The 27,815-nt window shown below is 39.1% G+C and overlaps 1 protein-coding gene across 3 annotated transcripts in view; it reads right to left on the reverse strand.

Annotated features, from left to right (window-relative positions):
• LOC102095755 (cohesin subunit SA-2) overlaps positions 1-27,815 on the reverse strand; it is a 61,306-nt gene that overhangs the window by 29,774 nt on the left and 3,717 nt on the right. For 2 of the 3 annotated variants that reach the window (XM_065074843.1, XM_065074824.1), the window contains exons 3-13: positions 26,213-26,297; positions 25,423-25,569; positions 23,909-24,005; positions 22,847-22,923; positions 18,282-18,353; positions 15,734-15,938; positions 14,530-14,681; positions 13,243-13,316; positions 12,670-12,793; positions 7,711-7,809; positions 5,563-5,642 (exon numbers count right to left, since the gene is read on the reverse strand). In XM_065074843.1, the coding sequence (XP_064930915.1) occupies positions 5,563-5,642; positions 7,711-7,809; positions 12,670-12,793; positions 13,243-13,316; positions 14,530-14,681; positions 15,734-15,938; positions 18,282-18,353; positions 22,847-22,923; positions 23,909-24,005; positions 25,423-25,569; positions 26,213-26,297 (1,212 nt within the window). Of the gene's footprint in view, positions 1-5,562; positions 5,643-7,710; positions 7,810-12,669; positions 12,794-13,242; positions 13,317-14,529; positions 14,682-15,733; positions 15,939-18,281; positions 18,354-22,846; positions 22,924-23,908; positions 24,006-25,422; positions 25,570-26,212; positions 26,298-26,839; positions 27,048-27,815 lie in introns of all 3 variants that reach the window. The other variant, XM_021287647.2, reaches the window with a different exon arrangement.

Below are 27,815 nucleotides of genomic sequence, written 5' to 3' on the forward strand. Positions count from 1 at the left end.
GCCAGAAGTGCCTGCCAGTGTTTAGGTGCCTAAAAATAAACAGGCATAGCCTTCCACATACCAATGCAATGACATACCATTTTCTCTGCACTTCAGTGTGAAAATGTCATGAAGAAGTTGAGATATTCTAGGGAAAGATCACAGACCCATTTTGTTCTGCATATGGTACCAGTTGAAAGATTTCATATCTTGCTTTTTGTTCAATTCTATTGTACACAAGAGATATATGACTGCTGGAGTGGTCTCTGTCTGCACTATTGTTTGTGCCAAGGATAACCATCAAAATCACAACAGTCAAATAAAAATGCACCCGATGCACTTTTCAAAATTTTGCAACCTTATTCTTTTTAACGGCTGTGTGGGAAAAGATTTGGCACATATTACGGGAACACTGGTAATCCAAGCTATAGCATCTCAATCAAAAATAACCTGTTAATTTTGCATTTAAAATTAATTCAAGTTAAGCATCCAAATCTGCAAATACATTATAAAACATCTATGCACTGAGCACTATCAACCAAAAAATAAATGTTGCAAGTATTCTAATCTCCAAGATAAAACTTTTAGGCAGAAAAATCAGCTAATCTGTTCTTTTATTTCCCTCTTTCTACTTTGCTGTCATTGCAAGTATTTCAAGATGACACTTTGGCGATCAGGGAGATGACAATACAGTTGCCACTACAATATAACAAGAGTCCTTTCCCACCACTTTAAAATATGACTAGCACATTGCAATACACCGTGATTCTATGATTATGCTGTGACAGAATGCAGGCAGATGCACATCTGACAGATGCTGCATGGCATGCTGTTTTGGTTAAAAAACATAACCCTAGGAGACATGCAGTTCTTATTTTTTCTTGTTAGACAGGAAAGAGGAGACTTCAGAATAGATCAAGATTCTTGAGCAGAGGTACATGATGGCAGAAAATTCCTGAAGGTAACTTCCATGAAAGCACAAACCTGAGAGGATGGAAAACAGGAGAAGACAGGGGAGAAAGCACATGCCTTTGTTCCATTTTGGTCTTTCACTTCTCTTTCGTTTGCAATAAGGCTTGACAAAGCAATACCATAACTCCACCTATATAGGGGTGTGATAGACTTGAAGCAATCACAGAGGAGCTGTGAAGAGCTCCATGCCATTCCCTTCTGATAGGACCTCATCTGCTACAAGCAAGTTACCAATGCAAGGAATCAGAACTGTGCCGTATAATTTGCTTCACATGCTACTTCTATCAACTTGAAGGTAACATAAAAGCCACTAAACAAGACAAAGGTGGATTATTTCCTTATATGTAGGCAAAGCATGTCACTCTCTTCAGCTTCTTTTTTACAATCACATGAAAACACTTATTATAATAGGATTTAAGCCTTCAATAAACCTGTTTTTCTGCACGATGTTTGTCTGAATAACCTTGCTAGATACTGTGCATGGCTTAGCTATGAAATAACACTACAGAATCAGAGTTCAGCTCCTTGCTGGCACTGAATTACTTGCCATGAGACATCGACATCCACCCCTGGAAACAGTAACGTTATTATTTGCCATGGCATCCTTTGCCACATCCAGTTTCCAAGTTTCTCCTACAGTATAGCCCCTCCCTCTCCAAACTAAAACACCCTTTCCAGTCTAATTAACAATCGGAAGGGAGACTAAGATTTTTAAGCACGAGTGTGATGTAGCCCTATTTGACTTGGGCCTCCTGTGCTTGGCAGGACACTGGGAAATTACAAGCCCCAGATTCTTGACTTTTAGGTTGGATTAACTCTACTGACCACTGTCAAAGCACTGTGTTGAGAATTAATGTATTTATCAGCTCCATTAAACAGGTTTTTAACTATGTATGTGAAGTTCTTAATGAGTGCAATATATTCACGGTTCTCACTAAGGCAGCTCTTCCACATTTGAAACTCGAAAGCTATGTGTTTAAAACTCAGTTTAATGTCTAGTTACATTTCAGTAATGTAATACAAAGTAATTTTCCCCTTTGCTATTTACATACTCAAGCTATTTATAGATTTGTGCCCCTACCTGCACCACTTGTAACCTTTCCTCATTCATCTACTATAGTTACCTAATTACTTTTGCTGTTCTTTTCCAAAATCCCTCTACTCTTTTAGGCAGTTAAGCACACAAAAATGAAGAGAATTGTCTGGCAGTAGGCACACTAAACTAATTTGCCTCCTAAAGGGCAATGTCTTCAGTAAGATTCCTTGGTCTCTCATTGTCACTCAAGTTTTCTCCCTCTTTATTTCCTTCCTGGTTCTATTCCCTCTCAGATCCTTTGCAACATTAATGCTAACAATTATGCATAATTCAGCAGCATTAATAATTTCTATTATGCTAAACCTCATAGGCTCATTTCAGTTTCAGGATCACATCATGCTGTGTAAAAATAGAAAGCTGCTTGCATAAAGACCTTGGCATTCAATTGAGACAACATGCAACAAACATGAAGGAAAAAAAAATCTCAGCTTACAGAGAGAGACAAGATAAAAATAAAAATATAAATACGGATTAAAAAAAAAAAAACAAACAGGTATATGCATAGCAAGAAGTTTTTGAATCAGCACTGGATTGGGTTGTTTTAATAATGCAACATATTTAAGTGAATTGAAAAGATCAGTGTTTTCACTGCCTCTCTAGCTAGCAAGAGAAAGAATGTAAAGGCCAGCATAGCAGTTTTATGGGTCAGTAGTACACAGAGTAATCAAGTATATTCTACAGGACTGGAATGCAGTCATGGTTGAGAGATGGTCAAAGCTGTTACTGAAGTACATGGAGCACAGCTCCACTGCAGCTGTAAAACATCACAAAAATAATTAATTGGCAACAAAGTCTTGCTACTATACTCACCCAAAGGACAATTATGGAGGCCAGTAAAAGAAAGTTACTGATATTGCAAATTTTCCCCAAGAAAGTTGCAGAGCATCCAACAGACTATCTGGAGGAAAAAAATTACTCCTGGCCTTGCGTCTTGCCAACAGATCGTGAAACAACAAAAGATTTATTCCAAGATTAGATAGATGTTCTCAATGTCAGTACCTGACCAGTTAAGATTCTATTATTTGTTGAAAATAATCCATGATTCCAAATCAAATATAGGGAGCTCATGAGACAGAGATTCTTGCCACTATCTTGCCACTATCTTTAAAACTAGAAACTTGATCTGAAAGGTCTTTCATGTCTCAATCAAACTGCAAGTTGAGCGACTAGAATTCAGGTGCCAAATTTGCAAGTGACAAAAATGAGCCATCCACAGAGCGGCCAATGCAGCATGCCAAAAGCAGCAAAAAGTTTGATGACACCAGTGCATACAAGTAGAAGTGCCATTTATACAAGCTGTCATTTATTTTTCTTTAAAGGCAGGGGAGTTGCTGTCCCCAACCCCATTTCATGCTTTACTGCATGTATCGAGCAGCATTACTGCTCAACATCCAGATGCTGGGTTTGAGCTATGAAATGCGCCTATTTGAGATAGAATAGCCATGAAATTTCTTTGCTTCTGCAATGCCAACAGCGAGTCCTGTCCGACTCTAGTGTAGGTACTGAGGCAGAAGCTTTTCCCCTGCTAGACAAGCATCTTGATGCAGCTTTTTATTAAGAAGTCTGTACATGCGACTGTCTACACTGTCTGCGTTCTCTTCACATAGGTTTTATAGATGGGTCAGTACTAGTCTTATCAAAGAGAAGAGCTGTCATTGACTTTGCTTACTGAGTCCCCAGTTCCCACTTCCATCACTCCAATAATTAAGCCGAATCAGCAGGGCTCAGAGCAACTGTGGAGGGGTTGGGGGTAGAGGGGCAGAGAGGAGAATGGCTACACAACAGATGAGCAAAAAGAAAAAGCAGCATGTTTTCCTAGGCCTCCACACAGCCCAATTGAAAACAACTTCAAAATTTATTCATTTTACTTATGAAAACTACATTTTATGATGGAAAACTGTCATTCAGAAAACTTTAGAAGGCATTTGTTCGTATTGGAAATTATATTTAAGGAAAATTAGGAAAAAATTGCTTCAGGGAAAAAGAAACATTGATCAAACTTTTATAGCTGCAGCTTGCATTAATGAGAACGTGATCCCTTATAATAAAGCCAGAGGTGACAAACAGCTGCAGTGCCAATACAGCACTTGTTAGTTCAGATAGAGAACAAGGGCAGCCATGAGTGGTGTGCAGGATCTTTGTCCTTCAACAATGGTGTGCTGCTCCTCCTAGCACAGGGACATGTTACACACACAGACACAGCGTTGTGCTTTGTTCCAACAGCTACACACCATGGAGAACCAAGGGATGCAGAAATGGACGTTGTAAACACAGAAACAATATAACCCTTGCTACTACTAGGGAGGCCCAAACAATGGTTAAGTCCCTTCAGAAAAGCGTACTATGTTCACAGCATCATATGCTGTTCTGATGTGTACGTTGAAGTAGGCCTAGAGAAAGGCCACTCAAATCAATGGAGTGTGAAGTGAGATAGGAGACCGGAGTATAAAGCAGCACTTCAATATACAAATGTACTTGAAATTTAATGTAAATACCTATACCACCATATTATTTGGTCCATTAAGGTTTATCCTTATCTAGCAATGACCAACACTTCTGGCTTAAACAGAAAAGCAAATCCCACGAGGCTACTGGACAATGCACCATGCTGTACATGGAAGCAACCACCTGCATTGGCAGAATTCAACTTACATTCTGAGAGGGAAGAGAGACTTATTGAGTGCTAACATGTCAACCATATTAACAATGAAATGCAGTGGGTTCTTTAATCTCATTTTGCATTGAAAAAGAGGGATGGATAATTTATTCTTCATGTATTTTGCAAATAAAGCCATTTCTAAAGTAAACATGCTGCTCAAGGATGTGTCAGAATAGGATTCATATACTTCTGTAACATTAGCTTAGTTTTTCCCCACACTTCCAACTTGCCATTATCCTACCAAAGCTATGGCTGGCAGGTATTTTCCCAAGAAAACAACTCTTCTGTTATTTTTGCACTTCAGCAAAAACAAGATATCACACACTGGTTCATTGCCTGTCCATCAGTCTGCTGTGGGCTGAATAGCTCCCAGGGTCTCTGCCATGGAGCCAAGAATCTGAAAGTCCAAATTTCAGCAACAGCCTCAAAGCTCAAGGCTTCCTGCACCAGGGGAGTAGACAGGGAAGGTGGCAGAGCTCCCTGACCTCCTGGTCAAGGCCTGGAAGCCTTGAGACAGAAGATGGGGTGGGGTCCCCATCTTTGGTGGGTACTTGCCCTAAGACAGGCAGATGCTCTGAGAAAAGCAAAAATGAAAGCGTGGAATTTCCTTTCCGAGGGAAGTATAAAGATATAAAAATATAGTTTTCATAGTGAATCTCAGCACAAGGGTTTTCCTAAAATTGGTATTTCCCACAGAAAGAAAATGCCATGTGTTGAGCAGCTTTAACTGTAACTCGTATCCTGCCAAAAGCAACTGTTTCCCAGCAAGTAACTGATTACAGGAAGATTCATCAGGATTGTATCTGATCTTGTTGCCATTAAAACAATACAGTAAATTAAAAAAGAAATTATTTACTGTGACATAAGCATCAAGAGTTTCATGGCTTGAACTGCTACTTCATGGTCCTTGTCCAGAGGCATGGACACAATTCGATCCTAATGGATGTAAAATGACAATAAAAAGATGTAACACGGTTTGTTTTCAATAAACATGTATTTTTGCTACAGCTAGATCATCTACACTAGTAGAGGTTTATTTTTGTTTCAGCAGCTATTTCCTAAGAGATATAAGGCAACTTGATTACTACCATGTAGTTTCCCAGCCCCTGAAAATTAATAGCATGTTAATTTTTTAACTGAATTAATCATGCAGTAATATGGTATTTTTTATAGATGTAATGTATGCGTTCACAAGAAATCAACTACTGTCTACAAATTAAAAGTGACGGACAACTTGTTTCTAAGATGTTATTACTGGCACTTCAGTATGTTAGATGAAGATAAGCCTCAAATTACAAGCATTACATAATCAGTTCCTCCTATCAACAATAAAGTGCATGTACCTACAGGGTACAGAAGCCAGTGCCTTGCTGGAAAGACAATTAGGACTTGAGTCATAAAGGTACTTCATGGAATAGCAGCAATATTCCAGAATTCACACCACTGTAATTCGGTACACGTGCAAAAACCTCAGAAAACAGTGGAGATTTTCCTGTCCCATGTACCCAAGAACTTGCACTCCTCAGTGCGGTCTGCATCTTTAAGGTATATATTAAACCTTTGGCCTTGCTTGTTTTGGGACTAACAGCTTTCCCACTTAACACAGAATTTCTAAAGCTCTAGATGCCTTTTACTTCGCACGTTCCTTCTTCTCACAACGCAGCTGCAAGTTGTGGAAGTCCATGAATCCTGAGTTTGAACACTCAAGGAAGGGTAACAGAGGGAACACGTGAAACTCTCGCTTGTGGGATATGGATTGATGGTTATATGATTACATTTTTCATCACTGAGAAACCACGACTTAGATTTTGGAAGATTCCATATCAGTCTCTATTTCGTGTGAAGCTGTTTGTGTTTCTTTTGTTTAGAGGGGAAGGAGGTGTTGTGTTTGGGTTGGGTTTTTTGATTGGTGGTATAGAGTTTGCAATAACCCATTTATATAGCAACCTACACACAGAGGGAGATTGCAGTACAAGGCAGATGAGAGCTATTTCATCAGTCTGTGAATACCAATCCTGCAGTTGCTTATGCAGCTTACAAAAACCTTCCTTTAACGAGAAAGATAAAGGACTACCACAAAACTGTTTAAAACGGTTTAATCTTAGATAGCCAAGTTTCAATCCCAATATTTTATTCTTAAGATATCAATATTAATCTATTTCTTGTTCTTTGAGGATGCGCTGTAGGTATTTTTCTACTATCAGCAACTGCTTTGACATACAGGTAAGCCCTGCACCTGTCGCAAAAAGAACATGAATTACCACCACATGCAGGCATTGATGATGTACTGATTTGGAGGGACCGAGATATCAATCAAAGCACCTTGAGTTTTCTTATTAAAATACTGGAAAGGCCCAGCCCCATTGGGGCAAAAGTAACTGATGAAATCATTACCAAGGGCAGGATTAAAAAGTAAAGGGCTTACTTCTTAAATGAGTCAGGAAGTTGGAATATGATAAAGGCAGTGTACAGGGTCAGTGCAGTCACAGAACAAGCTCTCAAAATTACGGTGTTATCATCTGACTTGTTCAGAAAGGAGATAAAGGATCCTTCTTCAAGATTCATACTGACATGGTGGATCAACAGAGGGCCATTCCCACATGAGTGTGATACAAGGACAACCAAGCCAGTATCTACAAGGTTAACCCATGATCAAGAGCAGCAAAAAAGGGACCTTTGGAGTACAAAATTCTTTGTCATGTGCCAAAGATCCTGTAAAAAAATGTGGACCATTCTGGACGAACGACGGAGGTACCTGACCACAGTGCAATGCTAACACCATTTCATGTATGAACTAAAGTGAAACAAAAAATTCCCCAGAAACAGAAGGAAAAATATTTGCAAAATTCCTTCACCCACACAGTCAAGCAGGCTGTTTCTGCAAATACTCTAAGCTTGGGTCAGTCAAGAGCACGGAGAGATCAGCTCTGATCAAAACATCAGACCCTGTGTGTATACCTAACCCAGAACCGAAAAACAGCAAACAGTAATCTATAATATTTACCTTGAATCTGCTAGTAAAGAGATCCATCCTGGAAACAAGCTCTTTTCTGCTATAAATTCCTTGCAGTCCCAGAAGACACTTCAACCGCACTTCGGCTTGCTACAATGCAAAGATAAATTGGCCAACAGTTAAAAAACATGCATCTTTGATGTTATTCACTATTGGCATTTATATTATGTAAATAAGAGTTCTCTGTGGATGCCTACAGCAGACTACCCAAATTCTGACTCATCTGCTTTATGAATGCTATCAGTACCATTTTGTTTGTGTGCACACACGCACATGTCTCCCTCTCACACACACAGAGGAGGCTTGCAGTGAGTCAAACTTAAAGGTAACATAAAAGTTTGTGTTAAGCTCCTTAAGAGACAAAGAAACGCTTCCGTTCCCTACAGTTAATGAAAGCAACAGAACGCAAAAGATGCAGTAATTGTTCTGTTCATCTGTTAAAGATATACAAAGACAAGAGTATGTATGACCTACTTAATACAATCAGTACTCTTCCGTACATCAGACTGTTTGCTTCCTTTCAACATCTGACTCAGACAATCATTAAACACTGACAAGGACTCTAAGAAATTCTGGTCCAGCAAAAGTTCCCAGAGGAAGTGGTACACCTCAGAAATGTACTAGCTTATCATCATGAGTTCTCACAGATAGTCAAATGTTACTCCTTCTACCGATTTCTGTTTCGTGCTAGAACACTATATTTAAAGCATTCTGAGAAGTGTTGTTTTGAATTTAGCCTAATTAATTAACTTAGGCAAAATATATTTATCCCTGCAAGGTGTTATTTCATACTACTAGTACTGCTGCTTCACAGATGCCTCAAAAAGAGGACTTCTCCTTATCCAGCCTTTAAATTATCTACTAACCCTTTCAAATGACAAAGCTTTAAATGTCATTAAGAAAGTCATTTTGAGGATCTAGCATAGAAAAATCACCCAGTTCTGCAAACTTATAATGCTAAGAATATCAGCCGAGACACTTAAATGAACCGTAGGCTGTGAATCAGTCTCTTCATATTTCTTCCTTAATTCCTCTTGCTAACAATAGCCGTAAGAATAATCAAGGAAACCCAAGAAAGGAGACCACCTACACATAGGATATCCATTACTACAAGTTCCTGTTCACCTGCTTAGATGGAAAGCAAAGGATGATACTCAGTAGCAGGCTCTGACCAATGGTTTTGCATAAGGCAGCTTTTTGCTAGAAATACAAAATGAAAGATCAACAGGTGACAGTGAGTACTGCCCTCTAATCTGCCTGTGACACATCAGCAGCACATGTTTGATATGGTACTTTAAAATAAAAGGTCTTGTCTGAGAAAGAGACTGTTGGCCACATCTGCTGCTTCCTACAGTCACAAGGGCTCCACAGCACAGAACTCACTCACAAAACAGTTCCAACTTGGTACCTATCACTGCACACTGGCATGGACTCAGCCAATGTATTGCAATCCTGGCCTCAGCTGCCCTCAGAATTTTATCATGAGGCTTTGCATGTGAATAGGGACTGTATTTGTGCTTGGGGGAAAAAAAGAAAAAAAGGAAAAAATCTTTGTTGGATGGTCATGTAGACCTTGGTGCACAGCTAGTAACGTCCTTTGCATTTGACAGTCAGGTGTCTGCAGATATAAAGTTTAACACATTAAACTAAACCACCTGCCTTCTAAGGTATTCTCTTCCTACCTGAAAGCTCTCAGTCATAACCCCGTAAGTACATGTTTCTTTTAAGTCTTGAGGAAATTAACACTGAGAACTATGAACAAATATCTACTTCTGCTAGGTCTAGTTCTGCTGTCTTCCTATATTTTCAGCTGCATTTTCTCCTTCTCAGCTACCTCTCCTTTTCTTAATTCATCATTCCTCATAGCTTCCTGATCCTTCAAAATTACTTCACATACTTCTAAAACTCACTGTTTACCTTTAGCTCCATTCAACAGTAATGTAAGCAAGCCATTGACTCCCTTCACCAGAACTACCATTCTAATCTTGACAAAATTCCCGCCTGTTTGATCTTTCAAAGTTGTGACAGAGTGAAGGGGAGGTATTTATAAGCACATTTTCAGGATACTCTGAACACAACACTGTCCCTCAACTGCATCATAGTATATTTCAGCCCTGAGCTGCAGATTGACGGAAAAATCAGGAAGACAGTGGGCAGCTCTAGTGACCCGAAGAGCTCTGCATGGGCTCCACCACTGTATAGATGCATTCAGTTACAAGATTTCAGGCTCCGCGCTATCACAGAGATGGGGACACTAAATAAGCCTTACAAATAGAGAGAACTGGAACAAACAGGTCTACTTCTGAATTACTCCTAAACAGTGAAGACAACTGAGCTTACCTGTCCTACCGAGATAAAACATATTAAAAAAAAAAAAAGAAACAAAACCAAAACACCCCCACAAAAAGCATCAGTACGTAAACACAGAGATGACCTTTGGAGCAGAAAACTACTATTTTAACAGGAACATTTGAAGAAAGAAGTATTTCAGAAATCACCATAACAACAGCATCAATTTCTGTAGCCATGCTGAATGGGAGGTCAAGCTAGAAACCCTTCCAATTTCCCCAAATTTGCCAAGTGGGTCACATGGTTTGGACACAGATGTTAATTTCAACAGCAAGCTCCTGTTTCCACAGGATTTCTTTGGGTGGTTTTCATAGTCTAATGAGAAAACCTCAACAACTTGCCCTGAAGCTCCAGACAAACAAGTCTACCATGGTGGGAGATGCCAAGTGTGCATCTACATTTTCAGAGTTTTGCCTTCCAGTCTGTTGATTCTGCCTTCCACTTTCCTCAGCCTTATTCTTCATAGTCTTGATTTTTCTGGTCTTTAACTCTGAACGTTTTACACAGCACTTACACAACACCTGCTGCTCAGATAAGCACTGGTTCAACTGGATCTGGATGCTGATTTAGTAGCTGCCTATTCCCTTGGAAGAACACTAGTGCTTTTGAGCACAAGTTTAGTGCCTGGGTTTCACAAAAGCGCTGATAGGTGACTGGGTTTATATAGAACACTGTTCAACTGGACACAGCTGTCAGATTCAGTTTCACCTGCTGCGTGGTCTGCAAACATAAAAAGTTAAATTATTTCTAGCAGATTAACATAACCTACTCAAAAATCTATAGCACTGTTCCACAACTCTTACTGGGCCAAAGAAAGATCCTCATATAGAATTCGGAGCATATTACCTCTGAATTTGGAGCACCTTCTTCCACCAAGGAAATAACTTTTCATATAAAAAACATAATGTTTCATATCAGGGTATAATGGCAAAATAGTATCTCATAGAGAAAAAAATTATTATATTCAAATCAAAGACTTTGGAGACAAAATGTTAATTTTATGCTTACTTCCCACTCTGCTTTAAAGCCTTGCAAATGACTGAACTTAATTCTCTGTTTACAATACTGTAGATGATCCTGGCCAGGTTTTCCCCACTGTTAGAATACTTTCATGGCTGCTCCACTCTGGAGCCTAAATTTTTTGGCAAACATTTCTACATCACATTCTAAAAGAAAATTGGCTCTGGGAGATACCAGCTTCTTGCCACCCACCCTCAACAAGATGGAATGGAAATGCTTACTAAGGAGGAGGAGTGGGAAATAACATTGAGATGTATGTAAAAGCACTGCTGCCCCTATTGCTGCCAAAAATGCCCTGCTCTCATTTTGGAATCGGGCAATTTAACAGTGGCTGCAAATCACAAAGCGCAGCCGGGACCTACAATGACCAGCAGTGGCACAGTACCAGGCCTCAGCCAAATGTGGAATGTGGAAGGCTTCTCACTTTACCTCACTCTGCTTGCGTCTGCACTGCTTTCAGATAATAAGCCGTAGAAAAACAACTATTTCCAGTTCCAAATTAACGGCACTGGATGTGCAGTAATCAGAGACACCAGCCGTGAAGTTTTGCTGTGCAGCACTGGGAATGAAGATGCATCATCTTCAAAAATTACTTTTTCTTTTGAGAATTCTCTCAACTGAACATATACCAAAAAGATATTCTGAGCAGATAAAATTTATGCAGGAAAAGAGGGAAGGTATTGATAACATTTGTTGTTCTAAAAATCTAAATACTACCTCTGCAGTAACGGCAAAATGCAGGAAAATAAGAGGCTTGGTGCTCCCCCTCCTGGATTTGTGGTAAACTACAATTTTATGCATAAAAATATTACCTAAAGCCGACACAAAACTGAGCACGTTTCAGAATTTATACAGAAGCTATACACACTTCAAAGGTGGCCTGCAGAAGTACAGCCTGCCAATTTTGGTAATTAGCCATTCACAATAAATATTCCTATCACCCTAAAATCTCTCATGGACTTTAGAAGCATGAGAAAAGGCACATTTTTGAGTTACTGTTTTCTTTTGGTTGTTTTATTTTGGCTTTTTTGTGTTTGTTTCTTGTTTGTTTTAAAATATGTCTCGACTCAAAAATTTAAAAAAACTTACTGTAAGTAAAAGGAGAAAACTCTTTAGGAAATGACTGGACTCTCTGTAAATGTTTTCTATATCCATTTAATTCCAAATGAGAAACGCAATATTGAAGACTATTTTACTACAGGTAAGAGTTGTTCATTTTTTAAAAACTAAAACGAAATTTTAAATGTAGACATCAAAATTAAAAGCAGAATTTTAGACAATGTTTAATGCTGCCTGTGCTGAAAAGATATAAGCCATTTTACAATTTAGTAATAGTTCCCAGTTCAGTAACATATAAAAATAACTACACACACAGGGACACACGCTGCTACAGAACTGGAAAAAAATGTTCTCTGTTATTTCACGCTACCATGGCTTTAAAATAAAACCTGAAATGAGGAAGAAAGTAAATTCCTTTTTCTACCACCACAGTCTTAAGTATCTGCTCTCAAGAATTTAAATGTTAAGATCCTTTAGGAAAATAAAAATCCCATCTACTGCCCCCAGAAAGAAAAACTTTACCTTATCATACAGCATCCATCCAATGTATTTTAAGTAGCTGTCATTTAAAAACGCATCTGGATATGTTTTAATCCAGCTGCCAACTTCTTCAATGCAAGTTGCTCGGATCTCAGGGATCACATCACTGTGAAATTACAGAATTGTAATATTAATACATACTTAAATGCCTAATATCTATTAATTATACTATTTGCAAGATGTTTACTTTCTGGAACTGTAGAAGCATATATAATTCAAAATCCTAAAAATATATTCATATTAATGCTCTAAGTTAGTCTCCAATCAACAGTCAGGCCACTTTTAGTTGCAAATGTTTCATACAATAGTTATTTTTTAATTCTGGATATCTTCTCAATCACAAATGCACTGCTCTATAGCCAGCAGGAAGAACTTAAGAATCACACCTAAGAGAAGTCCTTTTGTAAGCCCAAATTCTTTAAAATCATTAACTTCTGCAATTTCCTTGACACCATCAGTGCATCTAGGATGTTTGACTTGATTCTGGTATCTGGACAATTTGAGCAAGAGTTTCTTGGGATTGCATACATAATGCAGCTTTATTTTTATTCTTACCGGTACCGGTTTAGAAATGTCCCTTTGAAAATAGCATTCATCATGTTCTGTACCTCTAGAAGCTTCTGCTCATACTGAAATAGAAAGAGAACTGAATGTTAATATTGATCCCACAATTCACTACACATGAAAAATGTGCATCAGTGCACATACAATACCACTCTGGTGCAAATCACTAGCATTTACACATGGTACCAACATAAAATGAGCGGTCTGTATCTACACCAGCAACTGGCCTTTCTGTAGTTACGTCCTGATGAAAGATTTACCAGGTGCCAGCTGCCAGCCTGGATAACAAGGTACAGTCTGTTTGATACAATGAGGCTCGAGCTACCAATACACAGAAAGACACATCACAATTATTGAACAATCTTCAGATATAGGTCCAAACTCTTTTTATGCACTTAAGCAGAGATGGAAGAAAGGCAGACATGGGCATTTTCAAAAGGTACGTAATCCACAATGAGTATGTATCTTAACCAAGCCTTGAAAATCTAGTTTTGAACTTCTGGAAACCTATGTCATTTAATAAAAACATCCATCAACAGCATCAGGAAGGGTAACAAGTTTGCTTTTCCCCTCAGCACATTTCCTCTGTTTTTCCAATAAGATCATACTTACCATGATACTAAAACCCTCTGTTCCTATAACAGAGAAATCCGTAGGCACCCAAAGCTCAGGACAGAGGTAACTGATTCTAAGGTCAGGAGAGAAGGAACTATGCTTGATGTTCATACGTCAAGTCACCTCCACCCTCAAGTCGGGATTATTTATTACAGCTACAAGCCTGTCTCTGGGAGTTGATAAGGAGCTGTCTGGCTGAGCAGGGAAAATGACAGAAACTGAACAGCAAGAAACATACAGGTCACACCTAAAGATACAACAATTTTTAGAGCACTTTACCTTATACAGAGATGGCAGCTACCGTGTCCTTTTCCATTCATTAAAATTCAGTTCAAGAACTAACGTTTTGGCTTATAATTTGTACAAACATATGCAAAACTGCACTCCCACAACACCAGAGCTACTAATGCAATTACATCCATATTTGTGTAGAGAACAAGGGCAAATGATACCAATTTAGAGAGGCAGTTAGTACGACAGACATCACAAGTTAACAGCATGTAGGGCAGTTACTACCACTTAATCTAGCCAGTCGCAACTGCTCTGCATCATGCATTAGGTAAAAATATAAACCTCAAAGAACTGCAGTAACCCAAAAGCAAGCTGTCAGCAATCCCTCTTTTTACATCTTTACACATCTCCCATGCAAGACACCTGCCTAACCTCTTTCTTTTTCCTCTCCAGCTGGTCAAGTCTGTAAGTGGTCCTCTTGCCACTTATCCTCTTCTTCTCCACCTCATATAATCTTTGAGCATTGTGCTTGTTGACATCAAGGTTCAGATGTACACTTACAACTGCTGTCAGAAGTTTCATTGCTAAAAAGGAAACAAACCAAATATATTTAGCTTAGCTCAGAGACACATGGCATAAACGTATTCACTGCTTTACCACAAAAAGGATATGGTTAGCCGAATCCAGTTTATTATCAAAAAAATGAACACTACTAGATTATAGTAATTTGTTTTAAAATACAGTGTTTATTTTAAAGACAATGATCAAAACCAAAACATTTAGTGATATTACTATTTAGAACTTTTGGCCAGAGTTCTAGTCAGTAATTTACTGGACAACTCTCATCTTAGTTCACATAATTTTGATTTTTCTGCAACAGAATCTAGAGTTGCCAAACAGGTGATTTTCAGTAATAAAAAGGAAAAAAAAAACAGTGATGCTGGCCCATAAAGGGTGGAAAAATCTTATTTTACTTGAATTGACAAAAATTCATTTTCCTTGCAGGATCACTAGACTGTTTGCATAGATTCAAGTGCAGGTTTTTGAGCCTTCAAAGCAAACAGTGCACTTCACAACAAATTATATTTTAAGTGTTCTTTGCATGGCAGAGAGGGTGTTTACTGGTTTTGACAAAAAAAAAAAGTAGTAGCTTTAGTGTCATCACGCTGCATGAAACAAAAATGTGTAACAAGAAACGCTCTTTTTAGCACAGGTACCACAAGAACAGAAGTTCTCCAAATGAAGCTTTTATAGATGAAGCATTTAATGCAACCTCATCACATCAATTAGTGGGGCGAAGAAAACAAAACAGAAATCCGACTGTGAAAAACTAGTTAATGAAAAAAATAATCAGAAGACGGCACAATTCTAAAGTTAATTGTGTCAGACATCAAAGAAATTCCTTTAGCAAGAAAAAAATTGTCTAGATCTATCATATCTAAAGCATTCAAATTCCATTCAGATACACATGGGAACAAATCATTTATTTTACAGTATCATACATCAGGAGGAAGGTACTGTCAATGCACAAGAGTACAACTGCTCCAGTAAAGAGAGCTTTTCAATTTTGAGCAGTTTTGTCTGTACCCAAGTCAACAAAACTCACGGTCTACAGCAACCCTGGGAGTTATTTTACCTGCCAAAGTACTTGTGTGTCTAAATGCTCTGACCATGGAGTCCGCTAAGCCTGTAAGCAGTGAGATGATAGTATCCATCAAATAGCTGTCATACAGGATGCTGCACTGGCACTGTTGGACAAGCACTGCAATAAATTCACAGAAATTGGTCTTGAACTTCTTCCAATAGGGTCCTGTTCTGATCAGTGGGTAGTCTTCATTGTCCTGCACAAGAAAGAAGAGCCAAGAGAAAATAAACTAATTAATTTTATTTGCGCACACCATTCACATCTCTCCCACTAAATGTCAGGGAGAGTTCTGCTGACAGCTTCACCTCAGCCTCCCCGTAACTTTGTTCATGATTATTACCCCGAAGTAAGGACATGAAACTAGGTTATAACTAGACACAGATACAAACTGGCCTCACTAGTGCTACACTGTCACGACAGGTCACATCTGAAAGCCATGTAAGCGAGGTAGCTGTGAAGGGGCATGTGGGAGAGGGCATGTGAAGCCACAGCACCTTAAATAGCTTCCACTGGTATAAACCATGAGCACTCCTGGACTCTTCTGCTTCCTCAGAGGTAGGAGTGCTTCCCTGCTTTCCTGTCCTTCCTGTTCCTGCAAGTGCATGGTAAAATCCAGGAGGAAACTGAAGTGACTGAAAAAGAACAGCTACTTTGCCAAATTGTTTTTCTGTAGCATCAGTTCCCCAAGACAGCTCAGCATGTAATTATATAAAACTGCCCTAAACAAGAGATCTGCCACTGGGGAGGTGAAAATAAAGAACTGTGGTGTGGGGCAGGATGGGGCTGTTTTCCTCAGCAGCGCCTCCAGCTTAAGGAGTTCATCAGGCTACAGCTTAATGACAAATACAGAGTCACTCACCTATTCCACCAGCACCTACGCCTCTGAAAACCTCCACAGAAACAGTAAGTAGACAGTACCTTTGACATTATGCAAAAAACAAGATACAAAAAAGCCATAAGAGTGTTCATAGCACAGCTGATACTGCCAGGAAGAAAGCAGAGAGACGGCGGTCCAAATGACTTCTCACAAAAAAAATGGGGCACCTCATGTGAAGAGCACACTAGGAAGACTTCATAGATGCCAGCCTCAGGCAGTGTGAGCATTTATTTCACCTGCACCTCACAGATCCCAGGAATGGCTCTGAATACTCATATGCATCCTGATAGTTGCCAGGCGGGAATGGAGAATTCTAAAACTTCACTCACTATGGGAAACATCATCCTGAAGGCAGGTCACTACTCAGCTGGTCCTGCAGTTGGTCAAACACCTTCTCAGACATATTCTAACCCACAGCTTCACACCCAGAATCATCTCCTGTACTTAAATTGCACTTTATACTCGTAACTTTGTTTCCAAAGCACAGGATTCGCTGCTTTCTTGAAAAATAAGCACAGATATAGACCTATCTCAGGGATGCCCTCAACCCAAAGGACATTGGAAATTTGAAATTTGGGATGAGTTCCTGAGCAGGTTGCAAGAGTTGGTTCAGAGCCTAACAGCAGTAGCAAGTGCCAAGGCAGAAAGGGAAGTCCTTCAGCAGGCTCCATTAAATGCTCCTTGATCAGTCAGCAGAAAGACAACCTACACCTTCAGGAAATACCTACTTGATCACAGTAGCTTACTCCTCAATCTGAAAAACAGCACAAATACAGGAAGACATCTCGCTTTATAAAAGCATTTCTACTGTCTGTGTATTTCATACTGGGATACTGTTTAATGGCAGTATGCATACTGTAAATATACAGACAGCAAAGCGGGCACACCACCTAAATTTAGACACCTAACTTAAGATTTCCTTAGATTCCCTCTATACCCAGCAAAGTAAAGGAACTCCAGAAACCAAGTCAGATCAGGCACTTAACACAGATTCTTCCCGAGAACCATTCAAATCACTCAACTGAGGCTCCTGCTTTGACTCATCCTGGAAACGTTTCTTTCATACAGAGCCTATTGAAAGAAAGACAAATCGAAGGGCCAACGTGGAGTTAAGATCAATTCCCCACAATGCTGCAAGTGTTGTATGGGAAGAGGCATTCGTGAAAAGCTGTTTCTGTTCTCAAAACGTTCTTCCAGCTAAACGTTTATGTTTGCAAGAGAATGTTTTGATGAAGCAAGCCTCTGAACAAACGTGTCCGCGAAAACCTCTGCGTGCCTACCTGTGCGTGCAGGTGTGCGTGTGCATGCACGCACGCACATGTGCGTATAGAGCTCGCTGGAGAGGATGGGGAACGCTCTTGAATAGCACTGCAGTTGACATGCACCACTGCTCAAAATGCTGTGGGAACGATGTGCCACATCCAACTCAGCGAGTCACCTTCGCCTCCCTCTGACATCAATAGCAAAACCAGGCACCCCAAAAGCGTGAGTGCATTCAGCCAAAACAGAGCTCTATTATAAAACATACCAGATGAGGCAGATCTCACAAGTGCATGACTAACTCCATTCACTAATACGCAGTTTAAGTTAACATTGGAAACAGGATATACAGCCAGACAAAATGCTACACTACAATTGCAGAGAACTACAAAAGAACCTTACCATGTCCACTGGCCAGGTAACTGTCAGGATCCAAGGATACGCCATGAATTTCTTGTACTGCAACCCAGTTTCCTGTAATGCATAAGACCAAATTTTAAAAGCTTTGCAATGAAATTGCACCGTTAATTCATAAAGACAAAAACATCACAAACCATGCATTATCTTTAAAAGGTTACTAAAGCCTAAGACAATTTGTACTATACATGGCTCATACAATCCAATGCATTAAACAAAATCTTACCCCTTCTCATCTCATTAATTTTTATTTATAATCAATGACAGAAGAAAAACGCACTTTTATATAACACCTGAATTTTCTTGCTACAAGAGACAACTTTTTAAAATTTATAAGCAAACACATACAAGTTATAACCATCATTATTAATTCTAATACATGCCTCCTCAGCAAGTTTAAGTAGATATCCCTTTCTGACATTAACTAGATACTGTAAAACATCTAAACTCTAGAAAACCATTCTGAGCTTTTCAAATTATAGATAAATGTTTTCAGCACTAGTGTCACTTGATTCAGAGATGATTCCTCAACTCTGCAACTCAGGTTCGGTGAAGCACAACAAGTGTTCCTATCCCCACCTGACTGTACAGTTACACATCAAATTTAACTCTTTCACTGCTAAACATTTCAGCAACAAAATGGGAGAGGGAAGGAAACCTATATAAGAAACAAAGAAGTTCTGCAAAAAATAAAATGCCACATACAGGAATAAAAGCAGAAGAAGCAGCATAGTTTAAGAAACAGGGAAGAAAAAGAAACACACAAAAAACCAATCAAACAAAAAACAACAACAAACAAAACAAACAAACAAACAGAAAACCCACAGTGGTCCTAAAGACAAGCCTCTCTCTCCAATGAAGAATACCGTGGCCCACAAAGAGGAAATAAATGCCTCTGAATTACTATATTAAAGCCATTTTCTGCTTCCAACACCAGTACAAGCGTTCACATAATCACAGAAAGACTGTGAGGGACTGTTTGAGATCATCTAATGGTTTAAAGCTGCACCAGGAGAGGTTTAGACTGGGCATTAGGAAGCGTTTCTTTACCGAGAGAGTGATCAAATACTGGAATGGGCTTCCTAGAGAGGTGGTCAATGCCCCAAGCCTGTAATTTGGACAATGCCCTTAATAACATACTTTAACTTTTGGTCGGCCATGAAGTGGTCAGGCAGTGGACTAGATTATTGTTGTAGGTCCCTTTCAAGTGAAATACTCTATATTCTATTCCAATGCAACTCATCTGTTGATGCAGGGTTAGCCAGAGCAGGCTGCCCAGTGCCACATGTGATCAGTACCTCCTACTCCCAACCCCTGGATATGTGGTTAGCATAACTAACACCATTTTACGAGGCAAGCAGCCATTGTCTGAGACTAAGTGGGTCATGCATTCATTCCTTTTTCCTCATTATCAGGTCCAGAAGGTCCTGGGAACAGATTTCTTCTTCCCCATCCCACCAGCCTCAAGATGCCTGGGCATCAGGCTGATTACTCCCTTCTTTACTGGCCTTGAAGGCCCCAGGCACTCGGCCAGCCAGGGGTGGTGACGACCCCTTCACAGAACAGGGAAGCATAAAGGCACACAGAGCACTGTCCTTAAAATCAAGTGGTTACAAGGCCTAAGCAAGGAAATTGGACCTGAGCTGCTGATGGACGATGAGACCTGGGAGCCCTCAAGTAGCCAGGGATGCCTCCACCACCATCTGCATCCTGCAAGGACTGAGCGAGTCACTCAGATTCTTTTATGATTTTCAAGTCTAGACTGTGATTGTTACATTCATACAGCAAAACATGTTTGAAGAGAGTGCAGAGGAGGGTGACGAAGCTGGTGAGGGGCTTGGAGCACAAGTGTGATGAGAAGCGGCTGAGGGAACTGGGGCTGTTCAGCCTGGAGAAAATGAGGCTGAGGGGAGACCTTATCACTGTCTGCAACTACCTGAAAGGAGGTTGTAGCATGGAGGGTGCTGGTCTCTTCTCCAAAGTAACAAGTGATAGGACAAGAGGAAATGGCCTCAAGTTGTGCCAGGGGAGGTTTAGATTGGATATTAGGAAAAAATTCTTCATGGAAAGGGTTGTCAGGTATTGGAACAGGTTGTCCACGGCAGTGGTGGAGTAGCCATCCCTGGAGGTGTTTAAAAGGCGTTTAGACAAGGTTCTTAGGGACATGATTTACTGTTAGATTTAGGTTATGGTTGGACTCAATGATCCTGAGGGTCTCTTCTAACCAAAACGATTCTATGATTCTAAGATTCAGCCTTGCAATTAAATCAGCCATCTCACTCAGCACTCCTGGGTACATTCTGTCAGGCCACATGGTCTTGTGTCTGTTCAGTACATTTAAGTGTTTCCTAACCTGATCCTCCTCCATGGACAGTAAGTAGTCTTCACTGCAGGCTTTCCCTCTAGTCTCAGAGATCTGGTATTCCTGAAAGCCAGTCTTTCCAGTAAAGACAGAGGCAAAAGGCATTGAGTACCTCGGGCTCTTCTGTGTCCTTTGTCACCAGGGCCCCTGCCCCATTTAGCAGTGGGCCCATATTTTCCTTGGTCTTCCTTTTGCTATTGATATATTTGTAGAATCTTTTCTTGTCCTTCACATTTCTTGTCACGCTCAACACTACTAACATTTCCCACTAACACTAGTGAGAATTTTGGAAGGAAGCATTGCTACATGGATATAGCATCACACTTAATTAATCAAACAGTATATTAACAGCTAAATCACTGAAACTATCAAGAATTAAGAACTACAGAAAAACTTAAATTTTCCAATCCTCTGAATACTATAAACAGTATAAATCAAAAGGCAAGATGAGGTACTCAAGCAGATATCTGTTACTATTCTCCACTTTCATTACTACTTTAAATACCATTATCATTTGTTTTCAAAAAATATTTTCAAAATCACAGTAGTCCTATATGGCACTACTTGTAAACTAACTTAATCACTAAGTTACATTTCCAGCTTATTTATGAAAAAGATGAGAGAGCTACATGCAAAAGAAACACAAAGAGGAAACAACTCACTTGAAAATAACAAACTACATTGTTCTTGTTCTTACCATACTTTGGCTTTAAAATAAATTGGTTTAATCATCAAGCTTTGTTCAATGACCTAATAACTGTGGTTAACAAAAACGCATGCTTCGGGCATATTTTGTTCTCCTACATTAATGCTGGCTTAATATTACTCATCACATATCATGAGTAAATTAAACAAGCTGACAGATACTGTTATTAAAAATACTTAATTCTGTATAAATCATTTTAGGAGGGTTTTGTGGGTTTTTTTTAGAATCAGTTTATCTTAAAAGAGAAAAAGAATTTCAGATTTCAATGGATTTAGAATTGAAGAAAAAGGGGAAAAAGAAAGAAAAAACAGAGAGGCAATATCTAACACAGGGATTATCACTTCCATCAGTAAATTATTTCACTACAGAAGCATGTCAAAATACTGCTCCAAAAACAATGTTACTTTGTTTTAGTAGCATGCAGAATACAGCTTCTAAGGCAACTGTAGAACCTTCCTTTTTGCTCACCAGGACAACTGAAAAGGTTGCAAAGCTGTAACACATCCAGGCTGATGTTAACAACAATCACATCTTTGTACCCTCCCAAGTGCCCACCTTATCATGAGTGCTATTCGAGCTCGTTTAGTTGGGAAAGAAATGCCAGATTACTAATTCATATGGCCAGACACATATCAGACAATTTCTGTCAAAAATTAGCCCAAGTGCTACTACGCTTCTAAAATGAAGAAAACTATGTTGGCAAATTCTTCCTCTGTGGGAATTCCTACAGCAGCTGGCCTTTGCAAGATGCTCAATTAAAGCAAAGCTCATGGCTGCTGCTTGACAAATCAATTCAGAGGTGGCAAAAACGGGGAAAAAAGCACAGAGCCAACTGTGAGCATGCTGCAGAAAATTTGATGTTGGCACAATTAGCTAAGGAGCAGTCAAACAGAGAAATGATATTGTAAAGCTCTGCATTTTTCTTAACAATCCTCAAGAAATTAGATACCCATTAATGTTCTGACAATTAAAAAGCAGAAATGCATTTTTCTTCTTTAATATAACATAGTTATAAAAATTCATATTGTCAGTGAAACAGAAGGAAAAGATTCAAAAAAATCAGCTATAAAATATCTTTGAATTAGCTTCTCAGAAGTCCACAATAGCATTTTTAAAAGGATCTGTCAACCGAATACCAAAGGAACCATTTACCTGCTGCAATGCTGAGCTAGATTTACCTCTATACAGTAGCTATCAAAAGAACTCCTAAGAGAAAGCCAGATTCAGGAAGACGGCCATTAGATAGCCCTAATAAAACTGTGAAAATAAAAGTGAATTACAGAAAAAAATAAAATATCCTGCTGCTGCTAAAGTGGGTCATTACAAAACCAAATTTCTCTTGTGAAAAACAGGATTGTTTTCCCAAAGGAAAGAAGTGGGACACAGCTCCTGATAAGCAGCAGGAACTCTGTCCATGTTGGCGATTAAGGTAAAGCCTATGGTTTATATAAAAATGGTGTGCAAAGTCAAGGATGTGCCTACCTCATCAAAGGTCTCTGTCATTTTTTGCATGACATCCTTCTTATGCAAACTTTGAAACATCTCTGCTGTTACCATGCCTAGAAAAGTAATGTTTTAAAAAGAAGAATTACTGACAACTGTATATATTGGTCAAGTACAAACCACAATAAGGACTTTATTTAATTTAGAAACACCAAGAAAGGGGGACTCAAACTGGTTTTACATTGGTACAGTTAATGTAAACATGGGGAGACACACATTTATTTACAGTAGAAAATAATGACGAACCAAAAATGAAATTCACATTTAGAGAAATCTGCCCTGTGCTGTCTGGCATGGCTGTTTTCTCTATCCATTCATTTACTTCAAGGATTTAATAAAATTTTGCCCACTGCTAGTCAAAGACCCCAAAACATTTCCCATAAGAAAAGACATATTAGTCAAAGACGTGGAAAAAAATTTGAAATGTAAAAGGTATATTCTAGCTGCTTAAATATACTCAAAAGTTTCAAACGAACAGAATAGTCTTCTAAAAGCTCTTACTTGCCACCTGGAAGGATTTTGCCAGCAAACTGGACCCAAAAGTCACCGTGCCTCAGTGTTTGTTATGAAATAACTTCACAGCCCTCTGGTAAAAGTAACTGCAATGAGGCAAGGGATTGCTTTTCTAGCCACCAAAGCAGGGAGCTAAGCTTGCTAGGTTTTTTACTTTCAAACAAAGATACTAGGAAATTACAAAACGAACGGCAACTGAAACACTGGATTTTAATTAGAATGGTCACCAAAATAATCTTCCTTACGTGGGGATTCTGCAAAGGGATGTGACAAGCCACTTCAGAAACCTGACCTTGCAAACCACGTTCAAATACAACTCTGAGAGCTGGTATGCTGTAAACACAGAGTCAAAGAATTTAACCAGCGACGTTCTTTACTGTTAGTCCTGCCCATCTGGAGTTTGTCTTAACGAACAGGACAGATTACAAGTACATGATCTACTGGAGAGAAAAATTCCATTTTAGAAAGCACACTTGAGACTACTCTCACGCACAGACAACTGAAAATGCTACTAAGAGGGTAAATTACCTTGACAGCCAGAGCACTGAATGAAGAAGTTGATCAGATCTAGAAGTGCCACATTCCTGTCTTGTTTATAAGCTTCAACCCAGTCATCTACTACAGACTAGAACAGATTAAAGAAACTCATTAGTCAGAAACTGAACACAGCATGCTGCACTCCGCTGAGGACATGCATAATAGGCAAAAACTAACATTGTTCTATCTCCATTAAAATATAAAAATGAGAATAAACTCTGCACCATTTTCTTCCATTTCTAATAGTACATGCAAAAGATTCCTTCTGGGGCAAAACGAAGTCTTGAACCGCTATTTCACAATTTCTGCTCTAGGCAATGTTGCCATTCATAGATGCTCTGCCCCTTCTTAACAGGGAAAATAACCACAGCTTTAATAAATGTAACATACAGGAAACAAACCTTCATTCTCCTGGTTTCTTTCTAGCACTGAGATAACAGTTTCATTTATAAAAAAAAAATTAAAATTAACCTCTGAACCATCTTACAATAAATATTAAATTAACATTAGCAATTGTTCCTGAAAGATCTCTTCTTCTTCTCTAACACCTGGTTTGTGTTGAAACGGCTCACATGCTGCATTTAAGCTAAAAAAACAACTGCAAATTTCATTTCTAGGGCAGTACAGCCTACAGCCTGTGACACAGGCCTGCTGGGACAAGCCACCCAGGCTTCAACCCACCTTAAGTGCCACACAGGTCTAATAAATTCCAGCAGAATCAGGCTGGACTCAAGCTGCTGCCTTCCCAAGCCCTTCACATCTGCATTGCACAGCAGAAGCTGAGCTCTTCAGGGAGCTCTGCTGAGGTTAACACAGCTGTAGCATGGCAAAAGTCCATCCACACAAACATCTTGGAAAAACTAAGGTCTCACGTCCAAAATATAAATGCATTTTTCATGTGTGCACACACAGAGTTTGCTTACAGACACCACACACTGGAGACAAATGTATAAACATGTCCAAAAATATCTGGAGCTCCAGATTTTAATCCTTTTTACAAACATAATATACACATATGCTCAAAGAGTATGGGGAGGTGTGTGTCCTCTCATCTACCTACATAGATACGCAGGGAACCTGATTCTTATGCAAACTGCTGTCAAACTGCATTGGAATGGGGATAAAAGAAAAGGCAAGCTCCCAGAAAAAAATGCCTGATTTTCAGAATCCCGAACAACCAAAATTTTCTACTGATCAACCTCTTCTATATTTTTTTAATATCATTATCTTTTCATATAATCAGACATTGCCTTAGGAAGACTGGCTTAAATACGTATGTCCTTCCTCTTTTTAAATACCTGACAGCTACTTTTTCATTAATTTCTTGAAGATGCGTTCTTTTCAAGAGCCATGCTCATAACAGTTTTCCAATCAAACATGTTTCTTCCCTATCTATGCCCAAACAGAACAAAATTTCAACGCTCCAGAGTACAACTAACTGAAATTACTGCTGTTTATCCATCTTCCCTCCACCAGCTCCCCTCAGAATTCAGAGCTACAAATACCTGCATGGCCCGCTTCCCCATGCTGACCACTTCAAACAACGTGACTGCCTCAACGACTTCACCATTCTGCAGCTGGCTCACTCTTCTGCTACTGGAGGAACTTCTCCGTATGTTTTCACACTGTTCTCGGACCTTCCGTTTCTCTCTCTGAAACAAGGTAAGCAAAGAAAGCACAGGAGAAAACGTCACACATAACGGCCACTCACAGACACACGAATTACCCCCTAATAACAAGTTTATTTTACTCTCATTGTAATGGTTTCCCTAGGGTGTCAACTTTAAAGCTTCAAGGACATTGGTAAAGCCTTATCAAACACGACCATACTAGAAGGGGATGAAAGAAAGGATTTACCAGTTTGAATTTTTTCTCAACAATGAGTCATAAGCATAGGAAGGTATAACAGGAAAGAAGTTTCTGAACAGTTGTGTACTACCCAGAAGGCATTTTTCAGTGGCAGCTGTAATTTCTGAAGAAGAGACAGCAAGCGCAGAAGCTCTTCTACATCTTTTTACTCACAGGGTAAACACAAAACCTGTAAATTAACATCCACTGTACACAATGCACAGCTAAGAAAGAACACATGCTGAAATGAACTGACTGGTTAAAAGTCAGCGCTGAGGCTCTGACGCCAATGGAATTCGAGGGCCAAGCTATATACAGTGACTAGATTTTAGATGCACTGTATTGTGATTGTTTTATATAATGCTCAATTGTGTAACAATTGAATGAGACAGAAAATAAATTCCACAATTAAAAAAAAATAAAATAAAATAAAACAAAACAACTTACTGGTGTTTTCAGGTTGCCATTTCTCAGGCAGCTGCCGTTGTGCACAGCGGACTCAGGCACAGGCTCATCGTGGACAGCGTTCTCTCTGAAACAACAAACATGCTGAGGGGGTTAGCAGTGACAACACAGAATTACACACTTCAGTACAAACAGAAGAAAATAAATGCATATGTATACATATTTTAATATTCCTAATGAATAATTTGCAAGTTATGTCATTTTGTTACTAAAAACCAAACAGCTAACTTTAAAAGTACAACAGAAATTCGGGGCCTTTTTCAAACTGCTGGCTTTCCTGTAAGATATGCTGATAATTAGAAAACTAGCAGAACTATCAAAGATATCGGGTAAAAAGTAGGTAGACAAAACAGAGCGCTGATGTTGACTTCAGGCAGCCTTTGTTGACTTAAGAGCTTTGCACCATGAATCACTAACTCAAGTATGCATTCACTTCACGAGTGCTTTCCACAAATCAATAACATTTGATGGATCTACAATTTAAAACCAGAGGAAGAAACTGGTTTACTTTGTCTATAAAACAAGCTGAGGAAACAAGGTACATAAGAAATTTCATTTGCAGGTCATTGCTAATATGATGGACGAATAATGTTATAAATAAAGATGCACCTTCTGGGAGATCTGAAGCCATACATTTATATGCAATCAAATCATGCCTCTTTTCATGATTCCCAGCGCTAACAATGTGCTTTGTCAAAGATCAAGTCTGAGCAGACGAGCTGTATCCCACTTGTGCAGCAGGTCCAGTATTGGTAGCTGGCTGCTATGGCCTCTTTTTTAACTATGGTGGCCAGGACACGAAGCCAGTTGACTTGTACTATAAGAAGGCACAAAAAATGCAAATATTACAGTGTACAGTAATTGTCATTTTTGTGAGACTGCTGCAACAAGAAAGCATACTAACACAAGTGACCACTTTACAAAGAAAAAAAACAAAGTATTACACTGCCAGATACAGCCTGATCTCCAATATCCAGGGCTGGAGAACCCAGATGGAGAATTAACTGATGCAGAGCCAGCTCAACCCCAGCTAGGTTTATCAATGCCAGGTAAGCACTGCTGTTGTTTTTCTTCCCAAGATTGTTTCAGCCAGACATTGCCTCCACAAAGCAAATCCTGAGGCTGAATAGCATCAACTGCAGGACCAAGGTCTTGATGTTATTTTACTAGTGAGAGCAGAGAGTTTTCTTTAAACACATCTCAGTTCACTTTTGAATCTATTGAGACACTTCACCATAAGCAATGTAGAATTAGGCTTCCAAAGGTTGCTATAAAAATTCTATATAAATATAGAATTCTATTAAAATACATGAAATTTCTAAATACCAGTTCTGCAAATGCTTAACTTCCCTACAGAGAGAAGTCCAATAAAAATTAAATTCAATTAATGTCTTGTCATAGAAAAGTTCAAAATGTGTCATGGTATTTGACAGATAAAAGCCAAGAAAATAATTCATGGTGAACCAATTCTTACATCAGTTGTCTGAACTTCTGCATGTTGTAGAAAGAGAGGGATGAACTATAGTTCACAACTGAGTCAGCATGCTATAAGCAATAGCCTGCAAAAGTTTTCAAGTGTTTTCTT

This window comes from Columba livia, chromosome 1, assembly GCF_036013475.1.
Source record: "Columba livia isolate bColLiv1 breed racing homer chromosome 1, bColLiv1.pat.W.v2, whole genome shotgun sequence".
NCBI lineage: Eukaryota > Metazoa > Chordata > Aves > Columbiformes > Columbidae > Columba > Columba livia.